General features: G+C 37.5%; 1 protein-coding gene across 1 annotated transcript in view; it reads right to left on the bottom strand.

Annotated features, from left to right (window-relative positions):
- Window positions 1–745: 745 nt before the first annotated feature.
- The window catches only part of rras2 (RAS related 2), a 32,121-nt gene continuing 16,444 nt past the window's right edge, over window positions 746–16,422 (bottom strand). Inside the window, exons 2-6 of the mRNA XM_055036434.1 lie at window positions 9,099–9,186; window positions 8,831–8,933; window positions 6,845–6,953; window positions 6,062–6,180; window positions 746–4,358 (exon numbers count right to left, since the gene is read on the bottom strand). Coding sequence (XP_054892409.1) covers window positions 4,271–4,358; window positions 6,062–6,180; window positions 6,845–6,953; window positions 8,831–8,933; window positions 9,099–9,186 — 507 coding nt within the window. The 3' untranslated portion in view covers window positions 746–4,270. The remainder of the gene's footprint in view (window positions 4,359–6,061; window positions 6,181–6,844; window positions 6,954–8,830; window positions 8,934–9,098; window positions 9,187–16,422) is intronic.

Below are 16,422 nucleotides of genomic sequence, written 5' to 3'. Positions count from 1 at the left end.
CTCCTTAAAACGATCATTTACTTTCTCTAAAATGATCAAAGCATAAAATCCTGAAATAGGCTATAATGATAAATTAAAATGGAGAACATTCCTTTAATAAAAACCTTTTAGCATAAACTATGCCAATAAACATCCAGTAGACCAGCTTCCTGAGGCATAATATTGCCTAATAGTTGTTTTCATCTCTGAGTGGTCTGACAGCTGTCTGCTTCTCTATAAACCCTCCAAATGGAGACAATAAATGTCCATTTGTTGGTAGTTTGTTTTACTTTAAACAGGTTACCATAGATTTAGAAGAGTGTTTGGCTATGTGGATTATTACTTTGGAGAACCCTTAGCGATGCTTTCAATATCACCATATATTCTAGGAACAACTTGAAAAAGCAGAAATTTTGAAAAGGTTGTAGACAAGATGTGTCTTAATAAAAAATAACATAAATAAAATGTATTCATTAATTTTACTTAAAACAGTGTAACTAATATATTTATTAGGCACAGAGAAATATATTTGAAGTTTTTATTTCTGTTTATTTTGATGACTGTACTTAAAGTCTTCTATTGCATTTCTTGGAAAATATGAATTTTAGATTAATATAAATACATTGGACCTAAACTAGCAAAAGACACAGTTCCCAAAATCCACTGTGGAAAATTAACTTTACAAATCTTGTATGTTTAGTCTCGGCAATCTTTCTCCATACTCGGACACTTGATTCACAAATGAAATACAAAACGCACATTCATCTCTGAAGAGGTCTTTTTTTTATCTTAAGCCAAGGAAATTTGCTTGACATTGTGTCTAGAAGCAATGTATGTTCTGGATACATTTATGTGAGAAGGCTTTTTAAGGACTGACTGCATCCACAGTCAACACCGCATAAACCTTCATCAAACTGTTCCAATAGATTTTGCTTCAAAATCTTCTCAAGGCTGTACTTCTTGGGCCTTTTCCTGCTACACTTTTTTCTTTCACTCAACTTTCCATGATTATGTGTGGATAATGGATTCTATGAAGAGGAAGCTACATCAGCAACTTCGTTTTGTGGCTTCCAATCTTTGTGTGCAATAAATTAATGTATAACACTACTGTACTAAATACATTTCTTTTTAGATGAACTGGTATTTGTGCAAAACCTCAGAAACCTCAAAAGATATAAAACAAAACAGACTGTTTTCAAGTAAAAAAAGAAAGACAAAAAAAAGCCTAAGCAAAGATAAAGTAGATGTGTTGCAAATAGAGCAATTGTAAATACATACATTTAAAATGAGATTGCTTACATACCCACGCTTAATGGTTTCTGAACAATAAGAACTCATTTATGGTTCACGGAATCACAATCGGCTCTAGAAGCAATTTTCTATCTTTTCTGGCTCAATAACAGATTTTATTTTAGCAACAGAAGCTAGACACAGAGCAAAAGACACCAATGTGAAAGAGAAATCAAACAGAATGATGCAGATGCACACTTAAGATTAGCGACAAGATGAGATGTGGGCATTTAAATCTTAGTGCCAGAAGGTTGCATGATCTAAACAATCATTTCTATGACCTCCAAATTTAACCTGACATTTCACAATCAGAACTGGTGGTGAACACCTTAAGATAAATATATTCTTATTTTGACTCAAAATGCAAAAAAAAAAAAAAAAAAAACGAACAAACCTTGGTTTCATTTAAGGTGAAACATCCAATTGTTCATATTTGGGCCAGCAATCATTTTCACTTTAAAAATAACCAAGGGAGATAGTTATTCTTCTTTACATATACACACAGCCTGAGCTGTGAACATGTATTTACTTATAAACATATAAAAATACTCATCAACTGGTCTGATAAGAAAATAATGTATAAAAGTAGTAAATATTTAATCAAGTTCATTAATCATCATCCGATTTTCTTGTTATAATATAAGATGAAGGTATAATATAAGGAGAAAGGAGACGGCGGATCGCTGTCCCGTGTCTTCAGTGATTACAGATCCTGCTGCAGACGGCCGGTCCTACGAAGTGCACCTCCAAGCTTCGGCTTGTCCTGGTTTTACAACCAGCAACCAAAAATCAAAGGAACAAACTGACTCCAGGGCACAAACATGGTTGGAGGTGCAACAGCAATGTGAGCGTAATGAGAACTGATGAGAATGATTGGAATGATCTGAGCTGAGGAGAGCTCTCAAAAGCCTTTCTTGGTTTACAACAAGCTGATTTTTTACATTGATTTACCAGTGAAAAGTTAAGTACAGAGCAAACAGTTTCAGTTTTGTCTGAAACCATCCGAGTTTGAGGCTACAGTTTGCGACTGATAGTTGAAACCAGACATACAGTGTACAAAAAGACCTACCATTTTTTCCCCTCAGTGTCTGGTGTAGTGAAAATCTTGTCATTTTTTACATTTATTATTCTGCCGCCTAAATGACAGACTAATTAAATACTGTATTACTTTCTTTAAATTCAGAAGTTTTGATATGCACATATTACCTTTTGAATGATCAGGTCCAGTTTGACGTCATAGCTTTGTAAGCTTCGAACACATCAATGCACAACATTTGGATTAAATAGAGGCAAGTTCTCCTTTTGCGACACCTTATTAATTTTAAAAGAAATTATCCACAACATGAGGATGAAATTATAGAGCTTCCCCAAAATCTGGTTCATTCATGGATACAATATTCAGATGCTTAAAGGTCTCATTATATGGTTAAAAAATCCTATGCAAGTATAAACACCAAGGGATTGTCGAACCATTATCTTGCTCAGGAAGGAGACATTTTCTGTTTCCTTTAGATAAATTAGTTTTGGTAAAGAAAATGTGTATCAAATGGAAAAGAAACAGAAAAATGATCTGACAATGATGCTGGTTGAAAGAAAATTGTGCCAAAAACGGGAAGTAGATATTATCAAAAAAAAAAACATTAGAATATGCAAGAAAAGGGTGACAAAGACCTTAGTTTTTTGAGACTGTGTAGTCTGACTAGACAAAAATGTAGATTTTACTCTATAAAGATCATCATTACATTTCTAAGAAAAGGCCAAACAAAATTTATTAGTGGAAAGGTTGTGTTCAAAGTTGAAAAGGTTGGTGCAAACAACGTGGCCTGTAAACCTGACACAGTTACTGCAGTTGTGTCAGGATGAATTTGAAAAAATGTCAAAAGTTTCTCACCTAAATCATCGAGTTTAAAAGACAATGCCATCAAACACTAAGAAAAGATAAAAAAAAACTTCTCAATTTAAAAACTGAAGATTTTTTTAAAGTTCCATAATTATGGAAACAGAAATAACTTTGGTAATCATAAATCTAAAATAGACTTAATTTCTATCATGTCAGACACTGAGACAAAATGGTCATGTATCTTTTCAAGCAGGTGTGGAAATAACTGATTTTAACAGAGTTGAAACCAGATGTTCATAATCATCTTAGAAGATTTTTCAAGTTTACTGAATGAGGCCACACCTTTTGGGAGAAAAACTGATGCGTTGTGTATGTCAAGAATATGATCAGAATCATTCAATCTATGGGACTTGGGGGGTATAATAATACAACAGATAATCCATATTTGGCAATTGAACTGAAAGCATAAAAAGGGGAAAGTTATCCACTGCAGAATGCCAGAAATATGTCTCAATATATCATTAAAGGATGTCCAGGAATTACATTTATATACATACATATTCAGTTTCTTATATGTAAAACCAAACTCAACCTCACACACTGCACTGTGGTGATTTAATAGATCATTAGAAATACACTTTGAAAACCACAACAAATGTCACATATGTACAGTAGCAGATTAGCACATGGGGAGTAAAGGTGGATATGGCACAACATACACAAAGCTTCGTAAGAGAATCTCTCTGCTCTGGTCAGACCCTGGAAACTAAAGAAATGTCATTAACATTCTTGATATAGATTTCATTCAAACTCGGTAGCAAGTACAAATGTCACTACAAGGCAAGAGGAGTCCTTCAGAGTACAAAACATTTAATTTGTCAGGCTGATTTAAGAAGGCAATGTTTAGTGTTGGTACTCTCTCATGTGGATTAGATCGCAGCTGAAGGTAGAGTGGTGTTAAAAATTTGGCATTGTCAGTTGTCCCATAGCGATGTCCTGGAAACAGCGGTTCCTGGTCCAAGTTAACTCAGAAAAGGCTGTCTGAAGTCATGCACATGGAGAAGGCAGCGGTCACTCATCCACTTAGGATGTAATGTCAGGCAGAGTGGGGGAGGGGGTGGTTGTAGATTAGCTGCATGAGTTAACAGTGATAAGGCAGACTCAGACGATCACACAATGGCAGCCGGTTTTGTCTTTGTCATTTCTCGGAGGCTCCGGCGACGGTGGACATTCTTGTTCTTGGAATTTCCTGTCAGGGATAAAAAGGTGAAAACTGGACTGAGAACTTTTGGATTGTTTCTTTTAGAAGATGAAATGGCATTGATGCTTCACACACTGAAGAACATTTGAGATCAATTTATAAATCTACCACCAATGAAGCATAAATGACAAAAAATAACATGGTGACTAAACTTAATATTATTAGTTAACTTAACTCAAGCAACTTAGTTATAAATGTGTCAATCTAAGTTGATACGTTTTGATTGTGTCATGCAAAAAAACTATTGCTTTTATGCAGAGGTTACAGAATGTGAAATTTTCTTACACCTGTAGCGTCACAAATGTTGAAGAAATCTGAACTTGAGCCTTCATCATAATCTTACATTAACCGGTATATACATTAATACCGGTCACATAATCCTGCTTGAGTTAAACCTCAGTGAGTTTTGAGCTGAATGTGCTCGTTTCCCTCCTCATACCTCGAGTTAAACATTGCTCCCAGACAGCTTCATCATTACTGAAATGTCATCACATGAAAATTACTAGAATATATTTCCAAACAGCTCCTGAAACACTGCAAACACTTCTCTGTGGCTCATTATTGTATGCAAGATGGAAGATGACAAAAGAGAAGACCGATTCAGAGAAACCCAGATCCTGAACTAAGAAGAATAATCATCATCATCATCAAACTTGCTCTAATTGATTTTCAAATTGGGCTGTGTTTTTCATTACTTCAATATTCCTAACATTTTTGATTGGCCTGAAACTGTAATCAGTCATCTGACCCAAATTTAAGTTTAGCCGCCTCTCATATCAAAGCTATGTTGGGCATTATGGCCACTGTAAGTTTTTCTGCTATCAGATCTTGTCTCATGTTAGAAGACTGTCTTCCAGATGACATTGAGCCCGATTGTAAAAGAGATCAATACTTTTCACTGGGCAAGTAGCGTCAAAAAAACAAAAAACAAAATCCACAAAGAATGCGTTTGTCACGAGGAGTCTGGCTGTAACACCTCTGCTGCTGACATGTAATCAGTGGTGCTGGAAAATTAGCTAAAGATACTGCTACTAATTACAGCCAGCTTAAATCAGCCAGTTTTCTGTCGGCTGTAATCAGGAAAATAACATAATAGTAGTTATGCAATGAAATAGAGCTGCACAGTATCAGAAAATTACTTGATTGCAATACTGTTGCTGAAAACTGTAATGAATGATAATATTTATTGTAATTTATTATCATTATCATCATAATTTACACCACTTTTATCTCTCATAATGTACCCACCAATGCCTAGAAGACTCAGCATTTAAAATATGCATCAGGTGTGGCCATCTACCCAGAGGCCATCTAGTTGGATAGATATCAGGATTTGATTGATGTTGTGACCAAGATTTGGTCACTTGTTTTACACAATTATTCAGCTGAAAGAGCTGATAAAAAGCAGATCTGCTGGTTTTTATTGAATATTTCCTGGTTCTTCAAAAAACATCAAAGACTCTCCACCATCCATCAGGTGCCTGAGATAAAGTATAAATGAAAAATGATTAAGTTGGATTTTTCTTAGACTTTACAGTCGCTGATGAATTTTCGTCTTGTATGTAGGCCTTTACAAAGGGTATAAATATGCTTGGAGAGCCCTGTAAATTTGACTGAACACTAGAGGGCCGTGAACTAAACTTTCACTGACCTCTGCATCAATGGTACTGGAAGAAGAAGGGTCAACTTACCTGATTACCCTAACCAGCTCGTGAAAAGCCTGGTCTACGTTCATACGAATTTTAGCTGAAGCCTCCATATATGTGACTTTTAACTGTCTGGCCAGCTGCTGGCCCTCTTCCTGGGTTACCTGAGGTGAGAGGCAGAACAGAAGATTGAAACTTCCAAGAAAACAGCACAAAAATCCCTCAAAATAAATATTACAGATTCCTCAGACAAGTAGATAGTTCAACAAAACATCTACAAATGTAAATAAAAAGCAGATTTTAGTTAGTTTAGACAATTGTTAAACTGTTAACCTGACTAACTTCTACGCAAGTATTCTTTAGAGCCACCTTTGTATTTGAATGTTCAAAAAACAGATATTTATGTGAGGTTTTTATTACAGATGTGTGTTATATGTATACATGGGATGCAGGTTATTAGATGGCAGCAGTGATTGGTGCAATTCCAGTATTTAGAAATGGATAAAAGTCTGGCAGCTATGCTCTTTTTAACCAATAGGGGGTAGTGTGGATTCACCAGAAGAAATGATGATTGTCAGAATACCAACAGGGAAAAGATTCATCATATCATCACACTCCGTTCTTCATTGGTCCTCCCTTCCTGACACCAACGTCTCAACAGAATCTCTTAACATCCTGTTGCATCTCTGAACCAAGCTTGCAGCTGCAACACTTGTGCTTGAGAGCCTGCAAATCCGAATCCCTCAAGCCACATCTCCTCGGATGATAAAAGCACGTGCGAGTTTCAACCGTAGGCGGGTTCAGATCTCTCCAACCTGTTGGACTTACTTGTCTCTGCAGCTCCAGATCTGCCTTGTTGCCTATGAGGATCATGGGGAATTCATCTCTGTCTTTGACTCGCAGAATCTGTCTTTGGAATTTGTAGATTTCTTCAAAGCTGTAAATCAGATTACAAGGACTATTACATGTGTGTGTGAAGGCATACATTCATCTCCTAACAATGCAACAGTTAAAAAAAGAACAAAAAAGAAGAAAAGAAGAAGCATCCTGACGCACCACACGCACGCACATGTACACACTCGAACAAAACCGTCGAACATGAATGTGAAGTTATCTGTGCAGGGTTAAACATGCCAGTCGAGAGGGGAAAAGAAGTCTGCCTGACTATTACAGCAGCATAAACTATTTTTATCCAAGGCTCTGCCTCCCTCTGCCTTACCCGACTGTTGCCCCACTATAATACAGATGGCATGTGATGGCGGGCTTTCAACTTTACAGCAAATAAAAATGTCAGTCTGGGAGGGGGAAAAAAAAAAGAAGAGCAAAGAGGCAAAATGTAACCACAAAGCCGAGACGGCATTCCAGTCGTGTTGAGCACATAGTAAATCTGGTAAGACTTGACTAATATAAATGGAGGAAGGAAAGACTGTTTACAACATAAACATTGGGAGGGTTCAAGGGAATGCAGCTTATTGTGCTGCTGTGCAGCGATACAAGGGATGGGCAGCGAGAAAATAAAAGAAATAAAAATATTTAAACCCAAATCCCGAACAAGTAGAAACTCTTTATTTGTTTTACCCGATCTAGTGTCGACAGTAATTAAAGCCCTCAAACAGTGCATGAAGGATTCACCTGAAAACAGTTTGGCCATGTATGTTTTGCAGCCGACGGCAGCCCGTTTCCTCCTCTCGCCTCATTAATGCTGCCCGAGCTCGTGCGGTGGCAGCGTAAACACACACATTGGTGTCACAGCTGTCACATGTGCAACAAAGCAGCAGGTGGAATAAGTTATGCTTTCGTTTCAAACCCACCTGCTGCTGCCGAACCAGGCAAGGGGTGACAATGACGGTTTCAATATGATGTGTTTTGTATCTTCGGCGACCTGATTTCAAAGCAGCTTAAAATGAAGGCGCCTGACACAAAGTTTAGCAACAACCGCATGAGGCTTTGAAGGGAACTGTTTGTGCCAGACAGTGTTGTCAGTATATACATACATACATGTTTTGAGTACATACAGCGCCGGCCATATTTATTAGGACCCCTGGTACAACAAACATGTAAAAAGCCGAAATGTATTTTTATATTTTATGGAAGTGGAGTCAGATCCAACAGAACTATCTAGAAAACTACAAGATTTAATTTGAGTATAATTATTTACAGAGAAAGAAAATCTCAACATTAAGAAATATTTATTTTTGACAAAATCACGCATAGTACATTTATTGGTACCCCTAAAAACATCTTAGTACATGTAAATTAAGTATTTCTAAAACTTCCTGTTTTTCTGGGGTACATTTAGTAAAAATAAAATTTTACTTGATTTGATTTGGTAAAAACCAAATAAGAAATTCTGATGTGACTCTCCTTTCAAGTAAATGTGTTCAAGTCAAATTTTTAGCAGTAAAATAATTGATTCTAATGTTTTTTCCACAACTTTATGAGGGTGTGAAATAAATGTGCAAACTGACTCCCCAGTCTTTCCCTGTACCTGAATTTGTTTCCATAGATGTGGACATATGCTATTGTTTAAGCAGAAGGCAGGCTTTTAATAGAAATCTAAGGTAAGCGTGTAGGTGAATTAAACGAGAGCAGGACGAGGGCAGGAAGTGTTGAGAACAAAAAGTGAATGACAAGAACAACAGCGAGGTCCGGAAGCACAAGCAGCAAAAGCTGGTGTCTATGCCAAATTTATGGTTCTTGTAGTGGAAAGAGTGTGTAGATGTGAAAAGCTCACAAAGCTTTAGAAAAAGAAGGAAAAAAAAGACACCAACAAGAGTGTGCGTGTGCTTGCTCAGAGTGAAAACTGTCACCTACCTTCCTCTGTCGGTGACTGAGAAGACGAGCAGGAAGCCCTCCCCTGTTCTCATGTATTGTTCTCTCATGGCTCCGAACTCTTCCTGTCCAGCCGTGTCGAGGACTGCACAGCGGCAACACGTGCACACACATTAGCAGAATAACTTGCAGCAGAAACAAAGTGCTCAGACCCAGTGCCTCATTAGAAGAGGTAACACAAAACAGAAACAAGCAAATGGTCGAATGTGCATCTTTGCATTTACTCTGGCTGTATTTGTTCTGCACTTACTGTCCAGCCTGGCCGGCCTTTCATCAATCACGCACTGCTTGGTGTAAGAGTCTTCGATCGTAGGATCATAGTCGGTGACAAAGTATGACTGTGTGAGAGAGAGGACGAAACAGAGCACATGATTATTTAAATCCAGTTTATATAGCAGACAATTTTCAAATTACAACATCAGAATGTTTCATTTTTTCAGCGAGTCGTTATTATTGATTTTAATTTATTCCGGTTCATTTTTTATGGATTTGGTTTACAGAGCATAAAATAATAAGAATAATAATTTTCTCAAAGATTTTGCATAGGTCCAACAAAAACAAATATTTAATACAGAACTGTCAGCTAACTATAAAGCATCCCCATGTATTGTATATGATATTTACTCACTACCTAGTCCAGAAGCTCTTTTTGCAGAAATTACTGCATCAGTAATTTCTGGTCAATGCTTCAGCTTCTGAAGCATTGACCAGAAACTGGCTGATATCACAGATGACATCACTGCTTTGCAATAGTCAAGTTAACGATCTGAATGACAGTTAAATGTAATAAAGATATGGAGAAACTGAATCATAGGTGTCATTACCTGTGGACCTTTATTACCTAATTTAATCTGTGTAATGAAACTGTATAGCATCAAAGATTTGCTTTTTGAAAACTGGATCACTTTACTAAATACATTTTCTGAGGATATTCTGATGTAATTTCACCATGTTTCAATTGACCTTCTCCATGGTTATATACTTTTGGAACCTAAACGTCTGATTTCTGAGGAACATACAGTTGTAGTTATCAGATGAGCAGATCTTTGTTCTGAGCTCTTATTCTTCTGCTCCAAGCAGACATAATTTTGTTATTTCAACTAATGCAGCTTAAAATGACTAACCACATGGATGTCTGCATGGATGGCTTCAGAATGGGCAGACGTGGGAATAAACAGCCACTCTGTGCTTGTGTTTTGGGTTAAAACAGCACAGACAGCCTCACTGACCTCTACCTTTCCTGGATCTCTCCAGGCAGAAGGCAAACATACTGTCTGCAGCCACCTGCAGAAACAAATGTGAACTAAATATTCTGCTACACAACAACCACATGCTCTGCTTTTTCCCATCACAGGCCGGTTTTAAGCAAATAACACATTTACAAAACGGTTTGCCGAGCTTCAAGAGCCACACAGCCTGCCTGATTCTTCCAATTTGGGGCCAGTATCTGGTCTTGTAGTAACCTCAGCTGAAAGGGTGGGGCAGGGCAGCAGGGACGAGGACATGAAGAAGAAGGAGGACTCATGCATTTTTTACATTTTTCCCATGTTTTGTTGTTCTCGCTCCCCTCAGGGACTTGTTAAGTGGTGACAGCTGAAGGGAGTGCTCAGGGAATGTCAAACCAACACCCGAAGACACGGGGAGCAATCAGTGCAACGTAAAAAGAAATCCAGACACAATTCACACTTGGGTCCAAAGAGGAGTCAAATTGAACTTTCCCCAGTCACACTCCAGTTGTCTGTGTATAGAAACTGTGTGAAGTTTTACAACAGAGGCAGCAGGATGCTTATTTGGTGCTATTCAGAAGCCAAGGAGACAAGAAACAGCCTGCCCTGTGTCTGCAGGGCAACAAATCTGATGATCCTGAAAATGGGTGAGGCAGATTAAAACAGGGGGAAAAAAGCAACATGCCTAAATTTAGCAGTATATCAACTATATTTTCATAGAAAATATAGTGTCAAAGTTTGCCTCCTTGAATATCTCTGCTATTAAAATCTTTCCAGACAAAACTTTCAGATCAAACTCATTTTAACTTGAGACAAAGATAAAATGAGCTAATATAAAATACAGTTCTTAAATGCTTCATTAAATGACTATCCACACCAAGGTGGCATTGCGTGAAAATGTAATTGCTCCCCAAATCTAATAAGTGATTTTGCAATAACTAGCAGTGAGTCTGAATTGTGGCCCACTCTTCTCTGTTGGAGAGTTTTCAACCCTGAACAACCTGCTTAAAGTTGTGCCACTTAAATCAGTCAGATTTACGTCACTTTGAATAGGATATTTCAAAACCTTCAGGGCTTTTTTTTTTAATCAGAGCTGTACAAGCTAATGAGGAGTGAGTCACTGCTCATTACTAGGTCAACTTCATCAGAAAGTTCACCTGCTTTCTCCCCATTTGTTGATAATTTGCTCCAGCTGTGCTTAACTTAAGTCCAAATTTGTTTCTGATGTGATCTTGAATTTCAGATTTTGATGCATATGCTTTTTGAGATCGTCCAGTCTACTTCATGTTGTCAGAGATTCTATTTAGGTGAATTTTTGGTGTGGCAAGAGGAAAAGGCACAAGTTATGATATTAGATATCAAATGCAATTGAGATTGAAAGAGCTGGTGCAGAACAACTTCAGTTCTAAGCTGTTGGCAAGTTTACACTCTGGTAATTACGAGTTCTTCTAAAACAATCCTCCCCGGCTGAAACGTCTTGTACCTTCACAATGACTCCATTTTAAGCCCCCATTATAGCGAAAGTTGTGATAGTCTCACTGATATGCCTACTTTCTGTGGGGATTTTGTTCTCAGACAGATGTCCCTACATGCCTGCCCATTTGAATTTGTTGATGCAATAAATGACCAGATGTTCTGATGCAGACCTCGCAGCGAAGGACAGGAAGGGCATAATACTACCACTACTGTGCTCCACATATGGATATTTAAGCTCACGCTGTTCATTTATAGAAATAGATTGATTTTGAATACTTCGTTGAATAAATATTTTTAGCCATCCGTGTCTCAGTTTGTGGTCTTCAGCAAGCAGCAAATTAAGTGCTGGTTTCTTTCTTGAAGTCTAGCAGTACATAATGGTTCACTGAGCTAACATTAACCACGGAAGACTAAATATTCTGAGTGACGTAAGAAAACGAATGAGCTGCAATATTTGCGAACTCTTCTAACACTATTATTTGCACCATTAAGAAGAGTTTCCATTGACCTCGATGTTGATTGTAAATCTGAAATCAAGTCAGAGAAATAAAAGCTATTATTGCAACATTTTAAATCACAACTCTTTAGCTTTTGTAAATTAACAAAATTGAGGTTTCACAATAATTACAGGTGTATTAATATCTTAGTTAAATTATAATTTAATTACTGTTTTTTTTTTGTTCATTTGTAGTTGCTAGCAACAACTGCATATTGATTCCTTCTCCCCCACTATTTGCTACTCTGTTGTTGCATGAGATGCAGTGATTCTCTTCGTCACGTTCTCCTGTCATCTCTGCTGCCTGTAAATACGCTTGCCTGCGTCACATTCATTCATTGCTGTTCAATAATTCAGAAGTGTTACTTTGCATCCTTAAATGCACTGTACTGCACTGCTACCGTGCCTTCAGAGTCGACAAGTCAGACAAAAAGAAGAAAAAAATCCATGACATTTTTTTTCCCCACACATTTACGTATATCACTATCGATACAACTGTGCTTCCTGTAATATTAGTGTCTGACCCCTTATGGTCTTCTGTTAACTTCTTGATCATATTTTTCTCCCTGGGTGGAGCTGAACATTTCTCTGGCCTCCTCAGACCTCCCTACCCCACGCCTCAGAGTGTTTGGGTAGCTTAGCTGCAGCTTCCTGCTCTAACCAAAGCAATTGTTTCTTTTCTCCTAATAGATGACAGGGTTTCTGCACCGCTGGCTGCATCGGAGCTCGCAATATCGAGGGCCGGAGTCCAGCCTGGCTGGGTTTCAGCTGGGCAGCGATGGGCTTGGAGAGGCAAACATGACTCGAGAAGACTACCAATAACTGAGTGAGAAATGCCAGTTTGAATCAAATCCAGTAATCTGACCTATAAAGTCTCATTTGGCTACAAATCTAACCTGGTATAGAAAAAGAAGGAAGTTTTAGACACTGACATATTCAACATAAATAATTTTTAAAAAATGATATTGAATGAAGTGATGTGCAAATAATTAAATTTGTGTTCAATGAATAAGGAGGATGTTCTAGAACAGTTTTGAAGTTGTACTTATCTGCTGTTGCAGCAGTTGAAATAACTATTGCTTTGTTGGCTTTAAATAACAGCAGTTAAGCTGCTTTTTTTGTGGTGATACCATGATACTGTGACACCTCTATATAAAGCATTTTACTTGATGCTGTCAATGAAAATCTGATACAGACCAACTCCTACTTAAGTTCATCCTTCCGGTGGAGCATCTAGATCTGATAAAAACACAATTGAAAAAGTTTTTTTTTTTTGTTTCACATACTTGCAACTGAACCAGATGGCATTAGAGTTCTCTTAGTAATCTGTAAGAATGTATCACATGCACATACCAGTGAGGCAGACAGATTTATTAACACATTTTCAGGAATACACTGAACAGCGTGATGAGATTAAAAATTCACAGAACCAAATTCCTTCTTGTTGAGGAAAAAGGAACAATCAACCAACAATAAATACATAAATAAGTTTAACTGTCATTCAAACTGAGGAAGCAATCACAGCTAAACACATTTATTTGAAACACTGCCAACAGTGAAACAAACCAGGAACTGAATAATTAGGCAAGAACCAGACCAGAGCAAGGATGAACAGGTTTGTTTGTGCTTTTATAAATCCATAATTATTATCTTTGAGATTTCTCCTCTCGCTAGCAGCAGCAAAGTCAAGATAAAGTACAATCACCTTAATACAATCACAAACGGATAAGCAAGAACAAAAGCACACAAAAAAAATAATAGTTGGGGAAAAAAAATAGTTGCAGCAAACCATGTTACAGTTTAGATGTCAGTGGGAAGGTGGGTCAGGCTACACTTGGGTCCCCGTCTGCTTTGCAGGAAGGAAACTCCACCTCTGGAGCCGACTGCTGGCCCGGCTGAGCCCTCGGGTAGCACATGATGTCACAGATGACATCATGTGGGTGGGTTCTCCGACCCCACCCACCAACAGAAATCCGAACATGGTACTTTTATATCACATGTTCTCAATTTTGTCCTAAATACATAGCCTATGGATCACTTACTTTTTTGTAATCAGGACATGAGATACTTTTTTATTTTAAATATATTTCTGATTACTCTTCTTCTACTGTTTATAAGATACTGAAGGAAGAGCACACATATTTCTACAAGCCTATTTTCTTTCTTAAAAAAAGGTTATTGGCTATGGTTTTTCATTTATGCTGGATTTATTAAATGTCAATTGAATGAATGGGGGTTACAACGTTGTATTACAGTTCATGGTAGTTTTCTTTCATCTATATAAAAAAAAATTAAACTAAGTGCAAGATGTCATCAGCACATTTATTTAACAATGCTTCAAATAAAAGATTTTCTAAAGTACATCGCATTTAAAGATTAGCAAGATTTAGAGAATGTATTAGCAGCTTAACAACCAAAATTGGCATCAAACCAATGTGTTTGTGTATAGGTTCATTAAACTCAAATCAAATATCAGGATTGGGAAATCAGGTTTCACAAAACCAGCTATTGTAACTAAATAAAACTTCTACTTGCCAGACATGAGGAAAGCAAGAATGAGTGACATATGCGGGCGTGTAATCAACATCACGCTTGCACTCCTATGCACCCACTTCCTCCCCGCACAAACAGCTTCACCAGCACTAAATATAGATCGTTTTCCATCCCTGTCAGTTATCCCACTTAGTTAAAACCACAGCTTTGACTTCAACCCAATAACGTCCTTACCTTCAAAGAAGTCTAAATCTCAGATTTATCACAGACACAACTGAAACACACCCCTATGGTAGACAGAGGAGTCTGCCTACGATGCTTTCGCAATTAGCAGGAATAGCTAAAATAAGCGGTCGTGGACACAGATGCGAGTTACACATGTTCAAATGTTGCATGAAAACTCAGAAAACTTCAATATCAATTATTCAATATCATATTTTATTGATATTTAAAGGTTAAATAAAAAAAGATGTATTAAAATGCATCAGTTATAGAGAAAAGTACATCTATGAGTATCTGCAGATTAAAATAAATCTAAACACTTCCCAACTTCATTACAGCTTTCTTTCAACTTACTAATTTACAAAGATACATTTTTGTTTTTTTTTTACGAGTGAACATAGCAGCTTGTCAACTTTAACAGTTTTCCTCAATGCTCTTATATATACGATTAATGCACCTCTAAAATACAATTTTGAAGACTATATTTTGAATCTTCAAAATACAAAGATCAACTGGTCATCATCAACACTTTCTCTGGACAACTTTGGTTTGGCTCTTGTGATGTCCAAAGCATGAATGTTTTATTATTGCACAGGTCTCTCTTTTCACTTTCATGTTAACGGAGATAAGAGCGTGCTGTTGTTCCTGTGGCCACATTTTCTGGTTGCTTGAGCGTATTGCGGTCTGCTTTCAGGGTAAATCTGTATGGAAGGCCAGATCTGCCAATTGTGGGTGAAAGAGCAAAAACAACAGGATGTAACTTTCCAGGAACACGCAAATTTGTTTTGAACAAAATGTTGAAACTGCATAAAATGATGAGAAAACTGAACTTTTTTTTATGTCGATTTCAATTTCTTTTATAGAGCACATTATAATAATAAATCCTCACCAACCTGCTTTAGAGCAAGTACACAAGATGGAAGTGTAAAAACAAAGCACAAAACTGTAAGAACATCAGACCGTAAGCCCAACACAACAGAATCACTGAATACATTTTAAATAGATTCAAAAGCCAGTGAATAAAACTAGGTCTTTGAACGTTTCTTAAAATGATCAATATCCTGAACAGATCTAATGTGGAGACGTGGATTAAATAAATGAATCAAATAAATTAATTAAAGATGAGCGTCAAGTCTCATGCACACTCTCGCAATTTCTACTGCTTGATGCGCCAGTCCTACAAGTATGTTTTGCTCCAATCCTTGATTTCAGTGAGTTCTTCAAGCCACAGTACCCAAAAATGTTACAATGTGGTTAGAAGTAATATTCTGTAACACAGATTGCTCTGCTTCTGTCACTAAACGGGGCCCTTGCTGTTGGTTCTGCTGACAGAGCAATTACAAAGTGCTACATACTGAGGCATCAGCACCAAAAGGCAGAGTGGTGGGGGCAGCCACACAAGGCCGGAGATGGTGGGGCTGCCCCCTTACTGACAGGTGAAACGTGCCATATGTAAAACAAGTTCAGGGGGCCAGAGCCAAGTGCGGCAATTTCAATTAAGGACCCAAAGTTCAAGACAGACTGGAGCCTTCCAAGTTGCTCTGTAGGCCAGACTGAAAAGGAGTGGAAGACTGCGCTGATAGCACATCATGGGCCAAGCAAGTCAACATTCTTGGTCAAGCTTTATCAGTGCCAAACAGCAGAAATATCTGCTGTTTTAG

Source organism: Poeciliopsis prolifica, unplaced genomic scaffold (genome assembly GCF_027474105.1).
Source record: "Poeciliopsis prolifica strain line A6 unplaced genomic scaffold, Auburn_PproV2 SCAFFOLD011, whole genome shotgun sequence".
Classification (NCBI taxonomy): domain Eukaryota; kingdom Metazoa; phylum Chordata; class Actinopteri; order Cyprinodontiformes; family Poeciliidae; genus Poeciliopsis; species Poeciliopsis prolifica.
The sequence above is the reverse complement of the archived record's forward strand: the minus strand, read 5'-3'. Positions and strand labels throughout refer to the sequence as shown.